Source organism: Anolis carolinensis, unplaced genomic scaffold, assembly GCF_035594765.1.
Source record: "Anolis carolinensis isolate JA03-04 unplaced genomic scaffold, rAnoCar3.1.pri scaffold_10, whole genome shotgun sequence".
Taxonomy (NCBI): Eukaryota; Metazoa; Chordata; class Lepidosauria; order Squamata; family Dactyloidae; genus Anolis; species Anolis carolinensis.
In genome coordinates, this window is record NW_026943821.1 from 5828170 (window position 1) to 5852717 (window position 24548).

The window sequence follows — 24548 nt, forward strand, 5'->3', positions numbered from 1 at the left end:
TGATGTTACCAGACGTATTTAATGTTCCACAACAGCGATAGATACATACGCAGCGGGGGCCGACTCTGATCCCGCCATACAGAGAAGGAGAGGAGGAAATTAACCGTACACAAGGGTAGAGGAAACAAGATATATAAAAACGATATCATATAAACAGATGCCCAAAGCCTTGAAAAAGAGACACGGCGACCTCCTGCCACCGGCTCCCCTTTGAAAGAGCCAACCCTCAACCCTTTTGCCATTGCCAGCGAGCCCTTCTTCGGCTGATAGCCCAAAAGTTTGATTTGGTGGCCCACTAAACCCATGGCAGATCGATCATTGAAGCTGCCAGGAAAGAGATCCGTTCTTTCATGGAAAAGCTAAGGCTAGGCCAACGCTGCTATATAATGCATTATATGGTCAGTGTGTAGACCTATATATTGGACTCTGAAACTGCATTATATGGTCGTACACCAGGCATGGGCAACTCTGGCCCTCCAGGTGTTTTGGACTTCAACTCCCACAATTCCTAACAGCCTACCGGCTGTTAGGAATTGTGGGAGTTGAAGTCCAAAACACCTGGAGGGCCAAAGTTTGCCCATGCCTTGCCTACACTGACTATATAATGCAGTTTTAAACTCCATTATATGGCAGCGTTGATCCAGCTGGCATTCTCATCCCGAAAATCAGCTTGAGAGGCACTTAAAGGTGCAGTGGGCTTTCATCTCCAAACCTGTAAGGGCCAGGTTTTGTCGTACCTGAGATCAATGGCTTTCAAACATGTTATTAAAAAGTCTGCCTCCGGTGAATTCTTGCATTGCAAAGAGCTTTGTATCTCGCAGTCCTTGGCACACTGTCACACTGCACAATTATAGCACTATGACTTTGCTTTCACAGCCAGTGCAACATCCAAAATCCCAAGTTTTAGAGCAGGCATGGGCTAACTTCGGTCCTCCAGGTATTTTGGACTGTTAGGAATTGTGGGAGTTGAAGTCCAAAACACCTGGAGGGACGAAGTTTGCCCATGCCTGGTTTAGAGTCTGGGAATGTCAAAGAGATAAACAAACACTATAAAGGTTCAAAACATAAAAATATATATTAACCAATATTATTTTGCAAAGGTTGAATGTGTTTATATTATTTTGGTTGCCAAATTCAACTGATGTTTAAATAGTGGAGACTATTACAGTCTGGAAGATACTACTGTGGATTATAACAGTTGACTGTACTTATTATTTTCATTATTGTTGTTTACTCTCAGGTAATATTTTATGTATATGGTGCTCTGAATTACATAGTGCAACCTATGTTTTGAAACTTTATAGTATTCGCTTATCCTTTTTACATAGAAGATAGCTCTATACTCAGAGAGGCCTGACTATTTCTGTGGCCTTTGCAAGTTGCTCTAATATACACATCTCTTTTTATGTTTTGAACCTTTATAGTGTTTATCTCTTCGACATTGTCTAATATAGACATTTGTGTGTATTTATCATTAGAGTCTGGGAAGGCATTAGAACTCTCTTTCTGGGGATTTTAAGTACCACTCCCTAAACAACAAATCCCAGAGGATGATGAAATAGATGCAGACGTCCATAGGAATATAACTGTGTCAATGCATGAAAATTATGCCTGACTCTAGTCAAATCTGACAGCAAAATCGAACCAAATTTACCACTGACTCAACATTTGAATCTCCAAATGTGTTGGACTCCAGCATCCATAATGGATGGACAGAATTAAGAATTGACGCTCCAAACGAGTGTTAGATAAACCACAATTTTGTAGGAAACACAATTTGACACTGAAAAATAGCCATTCTTAACTTTTGATTATCCAGATGTTTTGGACTCCAACACCTATAATCCAGCACATTTAATGGATAAGGATTCCTGAATCGGAGCCCAAAACAGGGTTAAAAAACTCCAATGCTGTAAGAAATATCCACATAGTCCACATCCTTAACATTTGATTCCAAGATGGTAAATGGACAAGGTTTCTGGGAATCAAAGCCAAAAACAGAGTCAAAAACCTCAATGCTGTAGGAAATGCCCACTATTTGCCATAGAAGCATAGTCCCAAAACTTGGATTCTCCATATGTTTTGGATTCCAACAGCCAGAATCCAGAATAATAAATGGACAAGAGTTCTGGGAACTGAAGCCCAAAACCATGGAGATCAAAAAACCTTAAATGTTGAAAGAAAAACTCATAATTTGCCTTTGAAACACAGTTGTCTCTAACCTTTGATTCTCCAAAAGTTTTAGATGGAACCCCCAGAATCCAGAATGATAAATTGTCAGGGATTTAGCCCAAATGTTGTAGGAAACACACGCAATTTCGTGGATATGTTTTCTCCAGGGGACGGTCAGTAACGGTAACCATATTACCTTTGATAATATCTTATCCATCAATACTGGTGACCATGTTTGGGAAACACTTGTCTAACATTACTGATCCCACCGCCCGAAGATGCCTTTTCTCAAGGGCACAGTCAATAACAGTGACCATATTACCTTTGAGAATGACCTATCCATCAATAATGGTGACCTTATTTGGAAACCAATTGTCAAACATTACGCTTTATCCAAAGACGTCTTTTCTTGGGGGTAAAATCTATAATGGTGCTCATATTACTATCCATCGATAATGACCTTTGAGAATAACTCACATAATGGGTACCCTATTTGGGAACCAATTGCCCACCTTTATTGATCCGGAGGCCTTTTGAAAGCCATTGATCTCACCGTTTTGAGCGCTGGCTGGCATGGCAAACGTTTTGGGGCGAGGGAGCAATGTGCGTGTGTAAGCGTGGCCAGAAAGCGGGAGGGTTGTGTCTCTTTAAAACAACCTGTGCTCCTTCTGGAACGAGATGATGGCATATCCCAGCGTCCACCCAGTACCACCAGTGATAGGCAGCACTGGAAAGAAGGAAGAGATCCGCATCCTCTGTTTGGCCCAGCCGCCCCAGCCGCGAAAGGCAGGGACGGAGCACCGGGGCCTCAATAGCGGCACAGTGATTTGCCACTAGAGACAGAGCGATGGGTTCTTTGGTTGCCGTTGTTCTCTACCCCTCCATAGCTGCCTCTTGAAACAACTGCAGAGCTAAGCGCATTTACCATTTGGGGAAAGGGGGTTAAGGGATTCTGGGAGTCGCAGTCTCCAAAAGTCACTCCTATTGAGTTCTGTGGGGCGAATTCATGCACATGCGCTAACTAGGCTTGCCAGATCTGGACCCCAATGTTGACTAAAGCTGCATCTATACCATTGATCCCCAAACTCCTTTGCACTTTAAACTCCCATCAAGCATTCCTGGGAGATGAAGCCCAAAACGCCCAAGGAGCAGAATTTGGGAAACACCGATCTACACCATTGAATGTAAATGCAGTTTGACACTGCTTGAACTTCCATGGCTCGATACAATGGGATCCTGGGAATTTTCATTTTAAGAGTTTTTCTTTTTAATCCAGTGCCTGCCAAACTCCAACTCCTTTGAGCCATGGAAGTTAAAGTTGTATCGAACTGCATTTGTTCTACAGTATAGATGCACCTTAAGGTTGCTGGAGTGAAAACCGGAGAGGGCTACCTATTCCTTTAATATATAATCTATTATCTAAAGCACATATTTCACAACCAGGTAAAAGACCTGTTGAAATTCCCTTTTAGACTCATAGAGATGGAAGAGACTACAAGGGCTATCAGTGCAGTGGCAGGAATACCCAATCCAAGCCCTGCAGACAGATGGCCATCCAGCCTATGCTTTAAAACCTCGACTTCGAGGCAGCATATTCCTGTTAAATAGCTCTGATCTTCAGGAAGTTATTTCTAATGTTTAGATGGCATATCTTTCCCTGCAATTTGACTCCATTGCTCTACTTATGTCATTTCAAGGGACAGGAGATGTTTCCGGCTTTCGTTCTTGCAACCTTAGGCTAGTTCAACATTGACCATTTATTGGGAGTTTGAACTGCATTATATGCTTAGTGTTGAACCATATAATGCAGCATGAACTGTAATGGACTGCATTATATGTAGAGCCATACAATGAGGTTTGAACTGTATTTAACTGCATTATATGATAAGGGTTGGACCGTATAATGCAGTTAGAACTGCACTGGGCTGCATTAAATTATTCGACACAGACAGCAGAATGCAGTTCAAACTCCCATGATATGGACTGTATTATATGCTTAGTGTCAAACCATATAATACAACTTGAGCTATAATTAACTGCATTATATGCAGATCCATATAATGCAGTTTGAACTGTATTCAACAGCATTGTATGATCAATGTCTAACCATATTATGCAGTTAGAACTCACCGGACAGCATTATATTATTTGACACCGACCGCAGAATGCAGTTCAAACTCCATTATATGGACTGCATTATATGGTTAGTGTCGAACCATATAATGCAGCTTGAACTGTAATAAACTGTATTATAGGTATAGTCATATAATGCAATTTGAACTGCATTTAATAGCATTATATGATCACTATCAAACCCTATAATACAGTTAGAACTGCACTGGACTGCATTATATGGTTCAACACTGACGGCAGAATGCAGCTCAAACTCCATTATATGGACTGCATTATATGCTTAGTGTCAAACCATATAATGCAGCTTGAACTGTAATGAACTGCATTTATATGTAGATTCATATAATGTCATTTGAACTGTATTTAACTGCATTATACAATCAATGTAAAACCATATAATGCCGTTAAAGCTACACTGGATTGCATGATATGGTTCAACATTGACCACAGAATGCAGTTCAAACTCTATTATATGGTCAGCATAGATCCAGCCCCACTGTTGACTCTGCCTGGAGTGTCCATCACTGGCCAGCTATCTAAATTTTCGCCTTTCGAGCAGGAAGAAAGTGGGTCCAACCCTCCACTGGACTAGCACCTCAGCCTCTGGGTGGCCTGACGGTTGCCCTTGGGCATATGTATTCAAGAGAGGGATTAATAATAATAATAATCCTGGCACCTGGGTTAGGGCTACCAAACCACTGACCACCGGAGAGGGCTGAATGAGAATAAAAGGTGGGAGGATTGACTGTCACAGTCTCTTAGGTAAGCTAGCCACCGTTGCAGGTATATTGGGGTTCACGCGGGTGGGTGAGAGCACCATGGCCGTAATGGGGCCATAAAGAAACCACCACAACAAGGGACGAGAGCACCACAACTTGAAGGTAGTTTAGCACCTCATGCTCGATTCGCATGACAACATGGCGGAGTTAGCTGCGGCTCGCAATGCATGCCAAAGCGGCGTGCCCACGAAAGAGTTTTCACCCGGGACACGACAAGCACCAAAATGTGTGCGTTGTTTGTTTTTGTTGGGGGGCAGAGAGAACAAGAGACACAACCCTCCCTTGGAAAATTAGCAGGACTGGTTTAAAAAGGAGAGAGGTGGCACAGCGGCCGCCGTGTCAGGCTTTTTTTTTTTTCTGGGGAGGGGGACGAGACGAGAAATAAACAAGCGAACAACCCTACGATAACAAACATCGACAAGAAAGAAAAGTGCGGAATAATGATTTCAAACCACAGTCTCTGGGAAGAATTAAAACAGAACGAAACCGGATAGGAAAAAGGGAAAAAATATTCAAAACACTGGGGAAGAGGGGCACGGTGGCGATTCCGGGTCCTCCTTCCTTAGAAGAAATAATTCAACAACAAAAAGAAAAAAGAGAGAAAGAGACATTAACATCCCGTGTTCTTCACCTGGCTTGGAGATTTCTATTGTTCTGTGCGTGCGAACAAGTGCGGCTTTTTGACAAAAAAGTAAAAGAGAGAGAGAGCTGCCTCGGGTCGAAGGCGACCCAACCTTTGTGTGTGATTGCACATGCTTCCGTAAGGTTGGTGCATTGGTGCATTGGTGTGTGTGTGTACATGTACATAACGTGTGGTGTGTCAACTAGCCTTGTATATTGGGAGACCTCGGCGCCCAACTAAAGGGACTCCTCCTTCCCTCTCCTCCCTCCGTTACCCCTCTTTTTCCTTCCTTTCTTTTCAAACCGAGTGGCTTGGAAAGTGAAGGCAAGGCAAGGGCCAAAAAAGGGGGAAGAGGAAGCATGTTAGGAAACAGGGAGGTAGTTGTAAAAAAAGGGGGGTGCATATGTTCCCCGCCACCTTCGTCTTCCTCGCTTGCCATACTTTGGGGGAAATGCAGCCTGTTTCTCCCCATTCTCCGGTGCCACTGACAATTTTGCGTTGTCTTCCAACCTGGAAAAGATCGGAAGGGGTTGGGTTTTGGACTTTTCTCTTGAAAGAAAAGAACCATGCTATATTTGGTGCTGGTGACGTTGTCAACGTGAAGGCACAGGTGAATGGCGAAGGAGGCAAAAGTGGTGTTAAGGGCAGCGTCGGTCCCTTCTTGGGCTGCAATACTCAACTTGGCTCATAAAATAAACAAGGAAAAGCAGGGTTGATATGCCCGTTTTCCAAAGGATGTTGGTCCCGGCCAAGTTGTGTTGGTACTTCTGTTTTAAAAGGCAGATGGACAGCCCCAGGTTCGGTTGGAAGCAGGGGCTGAAACCCAACCAAAGTTTGGCATTGTAATCGAACCTTCTGAATTTGCTCTTGCCCTTCGAAACACTTTGGGGGGGAACTGGAGGAAAACAGGGACAAGGGGAACCATTCACACTAAGCAATTAGAGCATAACGATCCTACCTACCACAAGATTAGGGAGAATCATCCAGAACTCTCAGAAACTCCGGGTTTCTGCAGGATCTTAGTAACTGAATTGTACACAGTAAGACTTCCAGCAAACTTCAATCCTCCAGGTGTTCTGGACTTCAACTCCCACAATTCCTAAGAGCCAATTGTGGGAGCTGAAGTCCAAAACATCTGGAGGGCTGAAGTTTGCTCTACAGGAATCTGTATGCATGCTTCTGCCAGAATTCAGCTCATTTAATGGCATTCAGTTGCATCCATGATTTGGCTGGGGATGTAATGCCCAAGTAGCGGAGATCTTACAGTAATTGCATAGTGTGAATAGGCCTCAAGTTCAAAGACCTCCATACAAAGTTCCTCCTTTAATGCCCCAGGATTCCCTTTCTTCTATAGGGTCCCTATTACCTAGTTGCCCCGTTGCTTGGGGAAAGAAGGAAGGTGCCAGCAAAGTGGAAAGCTTAGGATGAACCACTGGGTTTCCTTCTTGCTTCCATTGCTAGCAAGTCTGGCTGAAAAGAAGTTGGGATCGCTCAGCTTCCGATGGTGTCCGGGGCTGGCAATTCCCATATGATTACACATACACACACACACCCAAGGAAAGGGTGAGAAACACTGGCTTCGCTTAGACTGTCTCCTAACACTCTGTTTCGCTCTCTGAGAGCTTTGGACAGTTAAGGGATGGGCGGCGAGTGGAAATGACTTAATGGGTGGAAAAATCCCACCTTTAGCTCCCAAAAGATTTGAAGCTAAAAGCTTCCAAAAATACCAAGGGACTACGTAGATTTAAAAACAAAACCGAAATTTGTTTTTAAACCGAGACTATTGGGAGAAATTCGTGTGTCGTCCCCCTGCCCCCTTTCCAAACAAATGGATTGATAACTTGGGTTACCTGCATCCACGCAGGGAAAGTTACCTATGGTTTTAAATGGTTTATCCAATTATACTTCTCCAGTGTCGGGAGAAGCATCATTGTCCAATTGTCTATTTTCTCGAGAAGCCTTTCCCTCCTAGAATTTGGGGCAACCCTACGATGAGCGTCAACTAATACTACGGTGGCCTCATTTATATCAAAGGATATAAAAGAGGTAAGGCAATTTAATTCTTCGACAACTAGTGCAGGTGTATGCAAGGTTTTTTCTCTTCTTTTTTTTTCTCTTTGGGCAGAATGGAAAGGTAGCTCGTTCTTAAGCGCAAGGATTTGGATACGTTTCCGTCACTTCCAGCAATGATGAGTTTCCTGGCACATGTCTTCACAATGGCTAAGAACGAGATACCTTCCTATGCTGAAAATATTCAAATAAGATGCATCAGAGGTTAAAATTTTTCCTAGGCATGCTGACATGGGATAGATTAATCCCATTGAATGTCACCATACGATGTACTTCAGAGTAAACATGCATAGGATCAATTAAATAAAAGGGAGAGCAATAGGCAAAAAACTTCAAGTTACTTCGAAGTGAGTCTCATTGGGTTGCTGTGAGTTTTCCGGGCTGTATGGCCACGCTCCAGAAGCATTCTCTCCTAACATTTCACCCACATCTATAGCAGGCATCCTCAGAGGTTGTGAGGTCTATTGGAAACTAGGCAAGTGGGGTTTATATATCTGTGAAATGTCCAGGGTGGGAGAAAAAATTCTTGTTTGTTTGAGGAAAATGTGAATGTTGCAAATGGCCAGCTTGATTAGCATTGAATGGCCTTATAGATTCAAAGCCTGGCTGTTGTTGCCTGGAGAATCCTTTTTGGGAGGTGTTAGCTGGTTCTGATTGCTTCCTGCCTGGAATACCCTGTTTACTGAGTGTTGTTCTTTACTTACTGTCATGATTTTAGAATTTTTTAAATACTGCTAGCCAGATTTTTTTTAATTTTCATGGTTTCCTCCTTTCTGTTGAAATTGTCCACATACTTGTGGATTTCAATGGCTTCTCTGCATAGTCTGACATCTGAAAGGCACTAATTCAACCAGTGAAGTTAGCCATAGCAGAACACTTGATGAACCAACCTGGACACAGCATATTATCTGAGAACACAGAAATGCTGGACCACTCTCACAACCACCATGTCAGGCTACTCAGAGAAGCTACTGAAATCCACAAGCATATGGACAATTTCAACAGAAAGGAGGAAACTATGAAGATGAACAAAATGTGGCTGCTAATATTAGAAAAACTCTAAAATCAGGACAGTAAATAAATAACATTTGAAAATCAGTGGAATTCCAGACAAAAAACAATCAGGGCCAGCTAACACCTCCCAACAAAGGATTCTCCCAGGCAGGAAGCAGCTAGGCTTTGCAGCTGCAAGGCCATTAAATGCTAATCAAGTTGCCCCTTTACAACATTCACACTTGCCTCCAACAGACAAAGAGTTCTTTCTCCCACCCTAGATATTATTCCACAGATATATAAACCTCACTTACCCTGTTTCGAACAGACTTCACAACCTCTGAGGATGCCTGCCATAGATGTGGGCAAAACGTCAGGAGAGAATGCTTCTGGAACATGGCCATACAGCCCAGAAAACTCACAGCAACTCAGTGATTCCGGCCATGAAAGCCTTCAACAACACATTAGTCTCATTGGTTTTGGAAGGAAATTTGGGATTGGGGTATAAAAAAACCCAAAGAGTTTTCCTCTTCAAAATGCCATTCTCCCAAAATCAGGGAGGAAAATTGGACTGAAAGATTGACTTACGAAAAACCTATTTTCATATTGATGGTTGACGATTTAAATTTAGCATTAAACCTAAGGGAAGTCCGTCTGTTCGGCAACCAAAAGGGCTTAGCCCACCTTGAATTTTTCAAAAACAAGTCAAGGTTTCCTGAACATTCAGGAAAAGTGCCTTTTTAAGATTGTCTTTTCAAGTTTCAGATTGTAAATAACAGGGCTGTTCCTTAACATTGTCTTCTCAATTGGGATTTTTTTTAAATCACGGTCCATTGTCCACAAAACTTTAATGTTTGGTTCAATCAGGTCCAAACTTGGGTTTTGCTTCTGGAACCCAACGATTGTTATTTGAGACCCTGAAAGAACCAAGTAAAATGTTAATTTAAAAATTAGAATTAAGTTAAACATTAAGAATGACTAGAGGGGACTACTGGAGAAGTGTAAATACGTTCAACGAGGGAGCGATGTTCTTTTCAAGCTTTTAAAAAATGATCAAGCTCCCTTTTCTCCAGTGATGCATTTAGACCTCTTTTGGAACGGTCACCATAAAAAGACCATAAATAGGGTCAAAATACCAATGGTTTTCCTTTCTCTGAGGGAAAGAACTTTTGGCCACTTCAGGGATAATATTAATAATAATTATTATTAATAATAATATTAATAATAATAATAATAATAAATCATAATATTAATAATAGAGCACCGGCTGCAATAGCAGTCTATCCTAGTCAAAACTATATTTTTCAGCTTACCCAATCTGCCATTGCAGCTGAGATCTATTCTGGACGGTTCGTGGAAACCAAGGTGAGATGTTTCCCAAGATGCTGGTTGAGGCAAGCTTGTGAAGGAAGTCTCAGACCCTCCCTATTATATATATATTTAAGAATCTCCCAAGATTGTGTGGTCCCAATTCCTTCAGGAATGGATGCATTCATGCCACAAGCTGGGAACTCAGGGACCTTCTTGGCAAGAGCCAAGGGAGTTTGGCGCTAAAGTGAGGTTTGCATCTCTGGTTTCGAAGGACTTGCGTTGTCCTTCGGCACCTATGGCCAACCCGGGAAAGGATGTCCTAAAGTGACCCCAGCTCTTGGGGAGTCTGTAAGAGAATGGATTCTTGCCACTGATAGGGACTAAGTGCTTAAAATGACCCCCACCCCACCCCAACCCTTTTGTTCCTCTTCTAGGAACCGCAGGAGGGTACGTTAGCACCGAATTGGGGCCGCCGGTCTAACGGGAAACCGAGTCCCAATATGAACCAGACTCCTACGTTTGGTGGGGCTTTCCTCCCTCGCCGTCTCCGTCTCCGGAGGGCAATGGGGAGGGAAGGGACTGAGGTAGGAAGGATTTCTGAGGATGCTGGCGGAGGCTCGGGGGCAAAGAGGGACCGGAGGGAGGAAGAGGAGGAGGAGGAGGAGGAGGAGGAGGAAGAAGGAGGCCCCCTCCCCACAAAGCTCTGCCTCTTGTGGATGATTTGGGGGTTGGATTTGGTTCCGTTTGTCCCGGCTGCGGAGCAGGAGTGTGGGGTGAAGGTGCGGCGATGGCTGCCACCTGGTCGCCCGCCTGGTCGCCCGCCTGCCCGCTCAGGTAGCCTGGTCCAGTTCCACCAGGAGCTCCTCCCCGAGCTGGAAGTGCCCTCCGCTCCGCACCAAGGAGCCCTCGTCCTCCCCGTCGTACAGGGCCAGCTGGGAAAGGGCCGGGCCGTCCACCACGAAGGGCAGCATGTCCCCTAAGAGGCCTGGAGGCGAGGAAGGGGCCAAGAGGGCAAGCCAGAGAGAGGGCGAGAGCGAGAGCAAAATAAAATAGGAGAAGAAAGGAAAATCAAAGAAGAGGAGAAGGGAGCGGAGGGGACGAAGGAAGGAAAGAAAGAAAGGAAAAGGATAAGGAGAAGGGGAGGGAAGATAAGAGGAAGGCAAGGGAACCGAAGGGAAAGAAGGAGAAAAAAGAAAGAAGCAAGGAAAGGAAAGGAAAGGAAAGGAGGAAGGAAGGAAGGAAGGAAGGAAGGAAGGAAGGAAGGAAGGAAGGAGGGAAGGAGGGAAGGAGGGAAGGAAGGGAGGGAGGCAAGAAAATAAAGGGAGGGAGAAAGGGGCAAGGGATGAAGGAAGGAAGGAAGAAGAAAAAGAAAAGGAAGGAAGGAAAGAAAGAAGAAGAGGAATGGCAAGAAGAGAGGAAGGGAAGGAAGGAAAGAAAGAAAGGAAAAGGAGAAGGGGAGGGAAGATAAGAGGAAGGCAAGGGAACAGAAGGGAAAGAAGGAGAAAAAAGAAAAGCAAGGAAAGGAAAGGTGGAAGGAAGGAAGGAAGGAAGGAAGGAAGGAAGGAAGGAAGGAAGGAAGGAAAGAAAGAAGGAAAGAAGGAAGGAAGGAAGGAAGGAAGGAAGGAAAGGAGGGAGGCAAGAAAATAAAGGGAGGGAGAAAGGGGCAAGGGATGAATAAAGGAAGGAAGGAAGAAGAAAAAGAAAGGGAAGGGAAGAAAATAAAGAGGAGAGGGAAGGAAAGACGAGGCCAGGGAGAAAAGCGGGAGGGGAGGAAGGAGAAACAAAAAGAAAAGAAAAGAAAGAAGCAAGGAAATAAAAGGGGAAAGGAAGGAAGGGGCAAGGGATGAAGAAAGGAAGGGAAAGAAGGAGAAAAGGAAAAGGGAAGGGAAGAAGGGGAAAATAAGGGGAAAAGGAGATGAAAGGAAAGGAAGAAAAAAGGGAAGAAGAAAGGAAAAGAAGAAAGGAAAGAAAGAAAGAAAGAAAGAAAGAAAGAAAGAAAGAAAGAAAGAAAGAAAGAAAGAAAGAAAGAAAGAAAGGGAAGAGGAAAGGGAAAAAGAGAGGAAGGGAAGGAAGGAAAGGAAGGAGAAAAGAAAGAAGCGAGGAAAAGAAAGAGGAAAGGAAGGAAGGAACAAGGAAAGAAGAAAGGGAGGGAGGGAGGAAGGAAAGGAAGGTAGGAAGCAAGCAAATAAAATGGAGTAGAGAAAGAAAATGAAAGGAAAGAAAGGCTGTTAGGTCTTTTAAAGTAAGGGGCAAGGAATTTCTGAGTCAAACAGCATGAGAAAGCTGTCACTGGAACAAACATGGCAAGCTAACTCAGGCCATTCCCTGAATCAAGCGAGATCCTTCAGACACGATTAAAACAACATGCTAGTCTTGATCCAGATGCTCTCTTCAGGCATTTGGTTTTCAAGCAAACCCATTGAGAAACATGGACTCCAGGATCTGAGACCTAGGATTCCAGGTGCTGAAGCTAGATTATCTCAGGGGCCATACTCACCCATAGGTTCCTCCAAAGAGAGAAGTTTCTTGCCCAGGGCCATGGCACCTCCGGACCTGGCATCCAAACACTCTTCAACGCTCAGAAGGAAACCCTGATGGGACGGGAAGAAGAAACGAGAAAGATGCAAGCAGGCCCAGAAGACATTGTCAGAAATATGAAAAATTAACTAGGTATTTTTAATAAAAAAAATGTGAGTAAAGCACTGAAAGGGTTAAATAAGCTAGTGTTGCATTGAGGAGAGTGAGTAGGCCGAAGCCTGTTAGAATTAGTGGGTCAAAGCTGGTGTCGTTCTGAGGAGAGTGAGTAGGCCGAAGCCTGTTAGAATTAGTGGGTCAAAGCTGGTGTCGTTCTGAGGAGAGTGAGTAGGCCGAAGCCTGTTAGTGGGCCAAAGCTGTTGTCGTCCTGAGGAGCATGAGAATGCCTCAGTGGGAGAAAGGCCTCAGCGTGAGATGGCCTAGAGTAAGAAGCTTTGGTGAGAGAAGCCCCAGGTTGAAGGCCTTGTGTGTGAAGCTCCAGTGTGAAGCTGCGTGTGTAAAGCTACTGTGTGTGAAGCTCTTGTATAAGTTTGGCGTGAGAGGAGGCTCTGTGAGAGCGAAGCTAGAAGGTGAGAAAGAAGCCCAGCGTGGAAGCAAAGAAGGAAGTATAAAGATCTTTGTGTTATGAAAATCTTGTTTATGTAAATAGTGCAACCATATTATTATTATTATTATTATTATTATTATTATTATTATTATTATTATTATTATTATTATTATTATTATTATTTTATTATGACACAGCAAACAAGATAGATATGCTGGATTTCATATCACAAGTCGAACACTTCCTAAGTGTCTAGGACTGTGTGATGTATTTTCGGATGATGCGCGCAGATCCAAGCAGGTGGCCTTTTGCAGTTGGCAGACCGTAATTTTGTCAATGTCTATTGTTTCCAAATGCCGGCTGAGATCTTTTGGCACGGCACCCAGCGTGCCGATCACCACCGGAACCACCTGCACTGGTTTCTGCCAGAGTCTTTGAAGTTCAATCTTGAGGTCCTGATAGCGGCTGAGTTTTTCCTGTTGTTTTTCGTCAATGCGACTGTCACCTGGGATGGCAACATCAATGATCCAAACCTTTTTCTTTTCCACAACTGTGATGTCTGGTGTGTTGTGTTCCAGAACTTTGTCAGTCTGGATTTAGAAGTCCCACAGTATCTTTGCATGTTCATTTTCCAATACTTTTGCAGGTTTGTGATCCCACCAGTTCTTTGCTGCTGCGAGGTGGTACTTGAGGCATAAGTTCCAATGAATCATTTGGGCCACGTAGTTGTGCCTCTGTTTGTAGTCTGTCTGTGCAATTTTCTTACAGCAGCTGAGGAGATGATCAATGGTTTCGTCGGTTTCCTTGCACAGTCTGCATTTTGGGTCATCAGCTGATTTTTCGATCTTGCCCTTAATTGCCTTTGTTCTGATGGCTTGCTCCTGGGCTGCAAGGATCAGGCCTTCTGTCTCCTTCCTTCTTCAGGGTCCCATTTGTGAGCCAGAGCCAGGTTTTCTCCTTATCAGCTTTTCCTTCAATTTTGTCAAGGAACTTTCCATGCAATGTTTTGTTGTGCCAGCTGTCAGCTCTAGTTTGCAGTGCGGTTTTCTTGTACTGGTTTTTTGTCTGCTATTATTATTATTATTATTATTATTATTATTATTATTATTATTATTATTATCTGCATTTCTATACCACTTTTCTCATTTCTGGGGGACTCAAAGTGGTTTACAACATAATAAATGGCAAAATTCAATGCCTTATTTTGCTACAAAAAAAAGCTTCCAAAGGAAGAGATAACACTGGTCTGTGTGTTTTTGTTCTTTTTATCACTTTTGGCTACTGGTGCTCGATCACGCCTCTGCTAATAAGTTACTCTCTGCTGTACATTTATGGGGAGGGTCTTTTGTTAATAAGCCCACTCACCCAACAGGCTTCAGGGAGCTTTGTGAATGCTGAACAGTGAAATTCAGTACGTACCAGGCTGAGGGAGGGCATCAGAAAGGTGTCAGCCTCGTGGCTATGAGCACGCTTGGCAGGGCTGGCTTCCAGGAAGATATCCCTCTCTTCTTCCAAGCTCAGCTCCCGGGACCTGTGAAGGGAGACCATGGGAAGGTCAAGAAATGTCAAGAGGCCTATGGGCGAGCAAGCAAACACAGGTTCAATACTGTCTAGCATGGTTGGGGTGCAGCTATGAGCCAACACTGTGTTGCGGCAGCTAAACAAGCCAATGCAATTCTAGGCTGTCTCAATAGGAGTATAGTGTCTGGATTAAAGGTGGTCATAATCCCACTCTATTCTGCAATGGTCAGATCTCATCTGGAATAGCTGAGAGAACGTGTTTAAATATCTGAAACACATGTTTAAATATCTGAAAGGATGTCATATTGAGGAGGGAACAAGTTCATTTTCTGCTGCTCTAGAAACCAGGACGTGGAGCCATGGGTTCAAATTGCAGGAAAGGAGATTCCAATGAAACGTTAGGAAGATATTCCTGAGTTATTGCGGTTCAACAGTGGAAAATCTGCTTGGTGTGATGTCTTCCTGCCCCCACCCCCCATCCATCCATCCATCCATCCATCCATCTATCCATCTTTACCTTAGACGGTTGAACTGGATGGCCGTTGGGGTCTCTCCCAACTCTAGGACTCCTATCCATCCACCCATCCATCCATATCTCTATCTGTCTGAATATCTATCCATCCATCTTTATCTTAGGGGGTTGAACCGAATGGTCCTTAAGGTCTCTCCCAACTCTGAGACTCTTATCTATCTACTATCCATCCATCCATGCATCCATGCATATTTAACTTGGGAGGTTGAACTGGATGTCCCTTATGGTCTCTCCCAGCTCTAGGACTCCTATCCATCCATCCATCCATTCATCCATATCTGTCTGTTTCTCTCTCTCTCTCTCTCTCTCTCTCTCTGTATGTATGTCTGTCCATCCGTCCATCTGTCCATCCAACTTTATCTTAGGGCAATGATGAGCAACCTTTTGCACTTGGTGTGTCAAATTTCACCAAAAAAATCTAGCATGACTTGGGTGGTATGTCACTTCGAGAAAAAAACATAATTTCACAATATATATAGTTTAAATAACAAAAATATATAATTGTAATATATAACTGTATTTAATAAATCAAAAACTATTTACTACCATTATTTCCATGTACAACAATCTATGGTAACTCTTGCAGTTTCCACGCTGATTTCTCTCTATTGTAGTTTCAATGTAGTCGTGAATAATGAATAATATAATAGTAATATAATAGTAATAATATCTATATATATAAAAGAGTGATGGCATCACGGCAATTCACAAAACAACAAAAGTACAGGCCCCCCAACCTCAAAATTTGACAACACAACCCATCATCCACGCCTCAAGGTTGATACAACAAAAAGAAAAGAAAAATAAAGTCCTAATTAGAGGGAGAGCAATAATTTTTTTTATCCAATTGCTGCCAGTTTAGAGGGCTAATCTCTGTCCACTTGGTTGCCTAGCAACCAAGGGACAGCCAGGTTTCAGTTAGGGGACAGGCAGATTTAGGCCTCACTTAGACTTCTTCCACAGATTATCTAATTTGCACTGGATTATATGGCAGTGTAGACTCAAGGCCCTTCCACACAGCTATATAACCCATTTATAATCTCATATTATCTGCTTTGCACTGGATTATCTTGACTCCACACTGCCATATAATCCACTTCAGTGTGCATTTTATACAGCTGTGAAGAAGGGGCCTCAGATAATCCAGTTCTGAGCAGATAATATAAGATTAGAAATATACAGTAGAGTCTCACTTATCCAACGTAAACAGGCCGGCAGGATAAGTGAATATGTTGGATAATAAGAAGGGATTCAGGAAAAGCCAATTAAACATCAAATTAGGTAATCGTTATACAAATTAAGCACCAAAACATCATATTATACAACAAATTTGACAGAAAAAGTAGTTCCATGCGCAGTAATGCTATGTAGTATTTACAGTAGAGTCTCACTTATCCAACACTCGCTTATCCAACGTTCTGGATTATCCAACGCATTTTTGTAGTCAATGCTTTCAATATATCGTGATATTTTGGTGCTAAATTCATAAATACAGTAATTACTATATAGCATTACTGTGTACTGAACTACTTTTTCTGACAAATTTGTTGTCTAACATGATGTTTTGGTGCTTAATTTGTAAAATCATAACTTAATTTGATGTTTAATAGGGTTATCCTTAATTCCTCATTATCCAACATATTCGCTTATCCAACGTTCTGCCGGCCCGTTTATGTTGGATAAGTGAAACTCTACTGTACTGTATTTACAAATTTACCACTAAAATATCACAATGAATTTTAATAACACTGACTACAAAAACATTGATTATGAAAAGGCAGACTGCGTTGGATAATCCAGAACATTGTATAAGCGAATGTTGGATAAGTGAGATTCTTCTTTAATATGAAATAATTACTGGGATAGAATAATGCAGAACAATATAATCTCTAAAACCAGGACAGTAAATAAACAGGGGAATTCCACACAGGAAACAATCAGGGCCAGCTAACACCTCCCAACAAAGTATTCCCATCATCAAAGTCTGGAAAATCCTCTGTTTTCTCAGGGCCACAGACAGTAGAAGCACATAAAATATCGCAAACAACACCACTCTGAAAACAAGGGAATTCCAGACAGGAAACAATCAGGGCCAGCTAACACCTCCCAACAAAAAATTCACTCAGGGAAGAAACAGCCAGGCTTTAAAGCTGCAAGGCCATTACATCCTAATCATTTTTCCAAATTGCAGCATTCATACTTGCTTCCAACAAACAAAAAAAAACCAATCAGAAATATTGTATATTCACAACCTTTAGGAAATAATATCCCCTGATGGCGCAGCGTGTTAAAGCGCTGAGCTGCTGAACTTCTGGACTGAAAGGCCACAGGTTTGAATTGGGGGAGCGGAGAGAGCCCCCACTGTTAGCTCCAGCTTCTGCCAACCCAGAAGTTCAAAAACATGCAAATGTGAGTGCATCAATAGATACTGCTCCGGCGGGAAGGTAACGCCGCTCCATGTAGTCATCCCACATGACCTTGGAGGAGTCTACGGACAACGCCGGCTCTTCGGCTTAGAAATGGAGATGAGCACCAACCTCCAGAGTAAGACACAACTGGACTTAATGTCTGGGGAAAACCTTTACCCTTGACCTTAACTACCACCAATTCCTCAATACTTTATTTCCCATACCACCATTCTTCGCCACAGCAACGCGTGGCCGGGCACAGCTAGTTATAATATACTACAATAATAATAGAATAATAGAATGATATCTATATATATAAAAGGGTAATGAAATTTCGGCCTAGGACAAAACTACACATCCCAGAAACACTAAACTTGGCAGCACAACCCCTCATCCATGCCTCTATGTTCATACAACAAAAAGCTCCAGCTACTCCAGAAAACAGCCAGGCTTTGAGACTGCAAGGCTATTCACTGCTATTCCATCTGGCCAACAAAGGATTCCCATAAGCCACAGCAACGCGTGGCCGGGCAAAGCTAGTATATATATATATATATATATATAAATTTAATGTGCATAATTCCCATGGAGTAAACAACAAAACCACTGGACCAAATCACACCAAATTTGGTCACAAAAGACATTAGTCATCCAATCAATCTGCATGCGGCAGCATGTCAGCAAAAATGGCTAGGCGTGTCAGTGCTGACACGCGTGTCATAGGTTGGCCATCACTGTCTTAGGGGGTTGAACTGGATGGCCCTTAGGGTCTCTCCCAACCCTAAGATTCCTATCCATCTATCCATCTCTGTCTGTCTGTCTGTCCATTCATCCATCTCTTAGGGGGTTGGACCGAATGGCCCTTGGGGTCTCTCCCAACTCTATGCTTCCTCACCTCTTCCTGCCCCCAGCGAAGGCTCCCTGGCTGCTTGGATTGGTCCCTTCCGGCACGGCCTGGATCTTGACTGAGGCCACCATCTCCACCACCTGCCCTGCCCCGCACTGCCCTCCTCCTGGTGCCTGGGCCGAACGGACGTGGCTCAAGCTGTTGTCGCTGCCCCAACGGGGGAGACTGGCCGGCTCAGGCGGGCGAGGGGAGACACCGTGGAAACTTCGGGAGCGAGGGCGCGGGGGTGGAGAACCCGGCCGGACCCCTGCCCCAGGGTCTCCAGCACGCTTCTCGGCCAGCCACGGAGGGTGGTCAGTGCTGCTGAGCTGGAAGTCGTCGTCCATCGAGATGTACGGAGCCAGCATTTCCAGGTCCAGGCCTTCGTAATCCTGTAAGGACAGCAGAGTCAGCTGATCTCGCAGCGGTCAAGGAATCTACCCCATAGGTGAGAATATTATTGTAAAAAATATATTTCCAGAACCAGTTTCAGCTTTGGATAGTGACCTTTTTATTAAGATATGTTCTTTGTTTGAGGGTTGGAATGGTTGTCGCTTATTATGTAGGACATGCCCTATTAGAAAGCTTTTCCTTTTATACAAGACAAGATGCCCATCTATCTATCTATCTATCTTTGTGTGTGTGCATCATGTAATTTAGGGGCCCCTGGTGGCATAGTGTGTTAAAGCGCTGAGCTGCTGAACTTGCGGATCAAAAGGTCCCAGGTTCAAATCCCGGAAGCAGAATGAGCACCCGCTGTTAGCCCCAGCTTCTGCCAACCTAGCAGTTCGAAAACATGCCAATGTGAGTAGATGAATAGGTACCGCTCCGGCAGGAAGGTAACAGCGCTCCATGCAGTCATGCTGGCCACATGACCTTGGAGGTGTCTACGGACAACGCCGGCTCTTCGGCTTAGAAATGGAGATGAGCACCAACCCCCAGAGTCGGTCACGACTGGACTTAACATCAGGGGAAACCTTTACCTTTACCTTTTATCATGTAATTTATTGATAAACACAATGTGAATTTGTTAGAATTAAGATCGCATATCGCACTCTGCACTTGCCCTATAAGCCTTATATATCACCTGTCACATTAGCACTTTTAATCTTGTACCCATTACTCTGGCCCGGCCCAGTTCTATTGTATTTTAGCGTATTGTTATTGCTTGTGGTTTATACTGTTTTAATTCTTTTAATTTGCCTTTGTTTGTATTGTTATATTGTGTGTTGAGGCCTTGGCCTTTATAAGCCGCATCAAGTCCTTCAGGAGATGCTAGCGGGGTACAAATAAAGTTTTTTAATAATAATAATAATAATAATAATAATAATAATAATAATAATAATGTGTTAAATGTACAGAGAAATGTATGGCTAGATTATCTGAAATCAATTTTTTTCAGCAGAACACACACTTGGCAATTAGTAAACATCTTGACTGCATGTTATGAATTTTGACTGCCCCTTATTCCTGTTTTCAAAATCTGTCAAACTAGGTTTGATGGGGAAGAAAATCCAAATGCCATTTAGGGATGAACCAAAATAGTTTAAGGCAGTGGTTCTCAATCTGTGGGCCACGGACCAGCAGTGGGCCACGAGAATGAAAATCCAGTCCGCAAACCTCCTTATTTATTTATTTATTTATTTATTTATTTATTTTTCCGCTCCTTTCCACAGAGGTGGCCATTGCATTGGATAGACCACATCAGATCTAGATTATCAAATATGGTTTTCTGTGGGCAAGCAGATGGCGACTACTGAATAGCATATGTTCTGTAACAGAAACTAGAGCTGATGTGGTCTATCTAATGCAATTTTCTGAATCAGCATCCCAAATAACCAAACCGAATCTAAAGTTGACCAAAAACAGATTTGTAATCTTTTTGGTACTAATGTTAGAGAGTGGTCCCTGTTCAAGTGGTCCCTGGTCAAAACAAGGTTGGGAACCACTGATTTAGGGGCTTTGGGTGTTGGATTTAAACTCTAACAGACCTAGGTTCAAATCTCTGGTGAGCCATAAGCACTGTGTGACGATTGGCAAGTCACTCTCTCAGAGCGAGGCACCAAGCTAAACACATGCAAGCCCTTTCCCGACCCATAAGTTAGCATTACCTGCAGTGTGGTCTCCATCGGCTGAGGCTCCTTGTTGGAAGCAAAGAGTTTCTGGACATTTTCCATGTCAAAAAGCAGTTCTTCCGGCAGCTCGGCCTAAGGAGAAGTAAAAGATTGGTGGCAGCATTCATCTATTTTGCAATAGATTTATTTAGCAAGATGGCATTCCATCTCTTTTATCTTCTCTTTCTTGTTGGCAAATTAATAACATTATGTAACACGATTTTTGTTCCTGGGTTTTAAATGTCATTTCTGTTGCAATTCAATCCCACACTTCCCAAGTTTGCAGTCCTCAATGAGGAGTAGTTAGCTTAGAATATTTATTTATTTATTTACAGTATTTATATTCCGCCCTTCTCACCCCAAAGGGGACTCAGGGCAGATCACATTATATACATATAGGGCAAACATTCAATGCCCATAAACACATTGAACCGAGACAGAGACAGACAGACGCAGAGGCAATTTAACCTTCTCCTGAGGGGATGTTCGATTCTGGCCACAGGGGCTTCATCATCCACTCTGACGGCACTTCCTCATTCCAATGTCATAAATTAGTTAAACTTACCTCCCCACTTTTATAAGTGGTACCTTATTTCCTACTTGATAGATGCAACTATCATTCGGGTTGCTAGGTCAGCAACGAGCAGGGGCTATTTTTTATTTTTAACTGACGGGTGCTCACCTCGCCAGGGGCTGGCCTCGAACTCATGACCTCATGGTCAGAGTGATTTATTGCAGCAGACTGCTCTCCAGCCTGTGCCACAGCCCGGCCCCTAAGAATAGCTTAGAACTCCTTAATGACAGTTGGAATGTATCTACTTCTTGGGTTGTTGTGAGTTTTCTGGCTGTATGGCCATGTTGCAGAAGCATTCTCTCCTGATGTTTCACCCACATCTATGGCATGCATCCTCAGAGGTTCTGAGGTTCTGCCATAGATGTGGGTGAAATGTCAGGAGAGAATGCTTCTGGAACATGTCCATATAGCCCAGAAAACTCACAACCCAGTGATTCCAGCCAGGAAAGCCTTCGACAACATACGGTATCTATTTCTTCTCTCTTTTCTGTTTCTGCTCTCATTCTGATTGGTTATGTGGAATGGATACTTTGCAGGTGCATGCCTTTTATCTTTGACTTCTACTTTTTTATCTTAGTGTATGCTGTGTGTTTTGAGATCTCTCTCTGCTTGTGTGTCAGGAGAGATGTGTACTTAGAGATTTTTCCCTCTTTTGAACCCTAGAAGAAATGGAGTTATACAGCAGCTCGGACCCAGTTCCTTATTATTAAGAAATATAGTTATTATTTTTGTAAATAAACCTTTTGCAATCTTTGAGATTGAACTCTGGATCTTTGCCTGCTAAGCTCAAAATTATTTTCCAGCCACAACATTTCATGCTCTGCTTGCTGTGAACTGAATGCTCAACTATAAGTACCGTATATACTCGAGTATAAGCCGACCCAAATATAAGCTGAGGCATCTAATTTTACCACAAAAAACTGGGAAAACCTATTGACTCGAATATAAGCCGAGGGTCGGAAATGAAGCAGCTACTGGTAAATTTCAAAAATAAAAATAAAAATAGATAACAATAAAATTACATCAATTGAGGCATCAGTAGGTTAAATGTTTTTGAATATTTACATAAAACTGTAATTGAAGATGAGACTGTCCAACTCTGATTAAATCATTATTTTAACCTTCTTCAATATACATGTGATTACATATCCATCCAATAGTAATAAATGCACTAAAATAATAAATGTAATAATAATGACAATAATAGAGTAAAATAATAAATGTAATAATAATAATACGTCAAGTCAAATAATAAATGGAATAACAACAATAGAGAAAAAATAATAAATTACGTATATACTCGAGTATAAGCCGACCCAATAAATAGAGTAAAATAATAAATATAATAATAATAAGATCAGAGTGAAATAATAAATGTATTAATAATAATAATAATAATAATAATAATAATAATAATAAAAATAGAGTAAAATAAATGTAATAGTAGCAACAATAATAGAGAAAAATAATAAATGTAACAATACCAATAATAATAGAGAAAAATAAGAAATGTACCCTATATTCTCGAGTATAAGACCCAAATATAAGACAACCAGGACCCTCACTCGAGTATAAGCCGAGGGTGGCTTTTTCAGTCCTAAAAAAGGACTGAAAAACTCGGCTTATACTTGAGTATATACGGTATCCTGTTTGCATATTTTGGAAGCTCTGCTGTATTTTTGGAAGTCTTCCCTAACAAAATCCCAACAATTTCTTAATTGGTTTTATCATTTAAAAAACATGGAAAAAGTTTATTAAACTGCAAAAAACTTTGCTTTTGTGGAACATCCTGCAGCACATTTTGCTCTAGGTTTTCAATGAGTATCTCAATTGCGTCTCAATCAATTCAATATATTTCTGGCAGCCACAAAAAGAAAGTTTCTGGAGTATAACAACTACTTTCAAAGTAAGTATTACACAATTTAAACAGGAAATAACATTTTCAAACCAGGTATTTGAAGGTATTTCAAATGTTGTTACATAGTGTAATAGGCAATGTGGCCCGTGGCCCGTGGCCCGTGCCCCGTCCCTGTGCCAGATACGTCCCAAACTACCCATTACCATTGCCCACAGGGTCCTTACTGGGCTGGTGTTTCCAAAAATCTTCTTGACCACGGATGACGGCTTGAGTGGGGCAGCCAGAGGCTTTGCCCGCCCGGTGCCCCCTCCTTGGTTCTGGACCCCCGGTGGGTCGAAAATGGGTCCCAGCAGTTTCTGTAGGTCTGGGCTGCAGAAGCGCTTGGGGTCCATCTCCAGCTCCTCTTCGGTGATGTTGGCAGGACGGAGGAAGGCCAGAATCTTTGGCCCACGAAGCTCTGGGGGAAGTGGAAAAAGCACAGAAGGAGGGCTTTAGACCAGGGTGGGAATTATGGGGTTCTTGAACATTATATGGGCTCTAATTTCCCCATAATAAAAAGGGTATTGACCAGCTGGAAGGTGTCCAGAGAGAGATAGCCAAAATGGCCCAAGATCTGGAATCTAAGCTTATATCATAAGGCTTCAGGGATGTGATAGTTAAAATATTTGAAAGGATGTCACATTGAGGAGGGGGCAAGCTCATTTTCTGCTGCCCTGGAGACTATGGCCACTTCTACACTGCCATATAATCCAGATTATCAAAGAAGATAATCCACATTATCTGCTTTGAACTGGATTATATGAGTCTACACTGCCTAATAATAATAATAATAATCTGGCAGAATATATAAAGCAAAGTGAAGAACCAGCTTTGATTGAAGTCAAAAATCAGAAACTCCTCAAAGAACAGCAGACAAAAAACCAGTACAAGAAAACTGCACTACAAACTAGAGCTGACAGCTGGCACAACAAAACACTGCATGGAAAGTTCCTTGACAAAATGGAAGGAAAAGCTGATAAGGAGAAGACCTGGCTATGGCTCACGAATGGGACCCTGAAGAAGGAGACAGAAGACCTGATCCTTGCAGCCCAGGAGCAAGCCATCAGAACAAATGCAATTTAGGCCAAGATCGAAAAATCAGCTGATGACCCAAAATGCAGACTGTGCAAGGAAACCGATGAAACCATGGATCATATCCTCAGCTGCTGTAAGAAAATCACACAGACAGACTACAAACAGGCACAACTATGTGGCCCAAATGATTCATTGGAACTTATGCCTCAAGTACCACCTTCCAGCAGTAAAGAACTGGTGGGATCACAAACCTGCAAAGGTTATGGAAAATGAACACGCAAAGATACTGTGGGACTTCCAAATCCAGACTGACAAAGTTCTGGAACACAACACACCAGACATCACAGTTGTGGAAAAGAAAAAGGTTTGGATCATGGATGTTGCCATCCCAGGTGACAGTCGCATTGACGAAAAACAAC

The 24548-nt window shown here is 42.7% G+C and overlaps 1 protein-coding gene across 2 annotated transcripts in view; it reads right to left on the minus strand.

Annotated features, from left to right (window-relative positions):
- The window catches only part of hif3a (hypoxia inducible factor 3 subunit alpha), a 103321-nt gene continuing 78773 nt past the window's right edge, over positions 1–24548 (minus strand). For both annotated transcript variants that reach the window (XM_062962447.1, XM_062962448.1), the window contains exons 10-15: positions 23280–23512; positions 20621–20716; positions 18519–18901; positions 14582–14693; positions 12578–12671; positions 1–11065 (exon numbers count right to left, since the gene is read on the minus strand). In XM_062962447.1, coding sequence (XP_062818517.1) covers positions 10911–11065; positions 12578–12671; positions 14582–14693; positions 18519–18901; positions 20621–20716; positions 23280–23512 — 1073 coding nt within the window. In that variant the 3' untranslated portion in view covers positions 1–10910. The remainder of the gene's footprint in view (positions 11066–12577; positions 12672–14581; positions 14694–18518; positions 18902–20620; positions 20717–23279; positions 23513–24548) is intronic.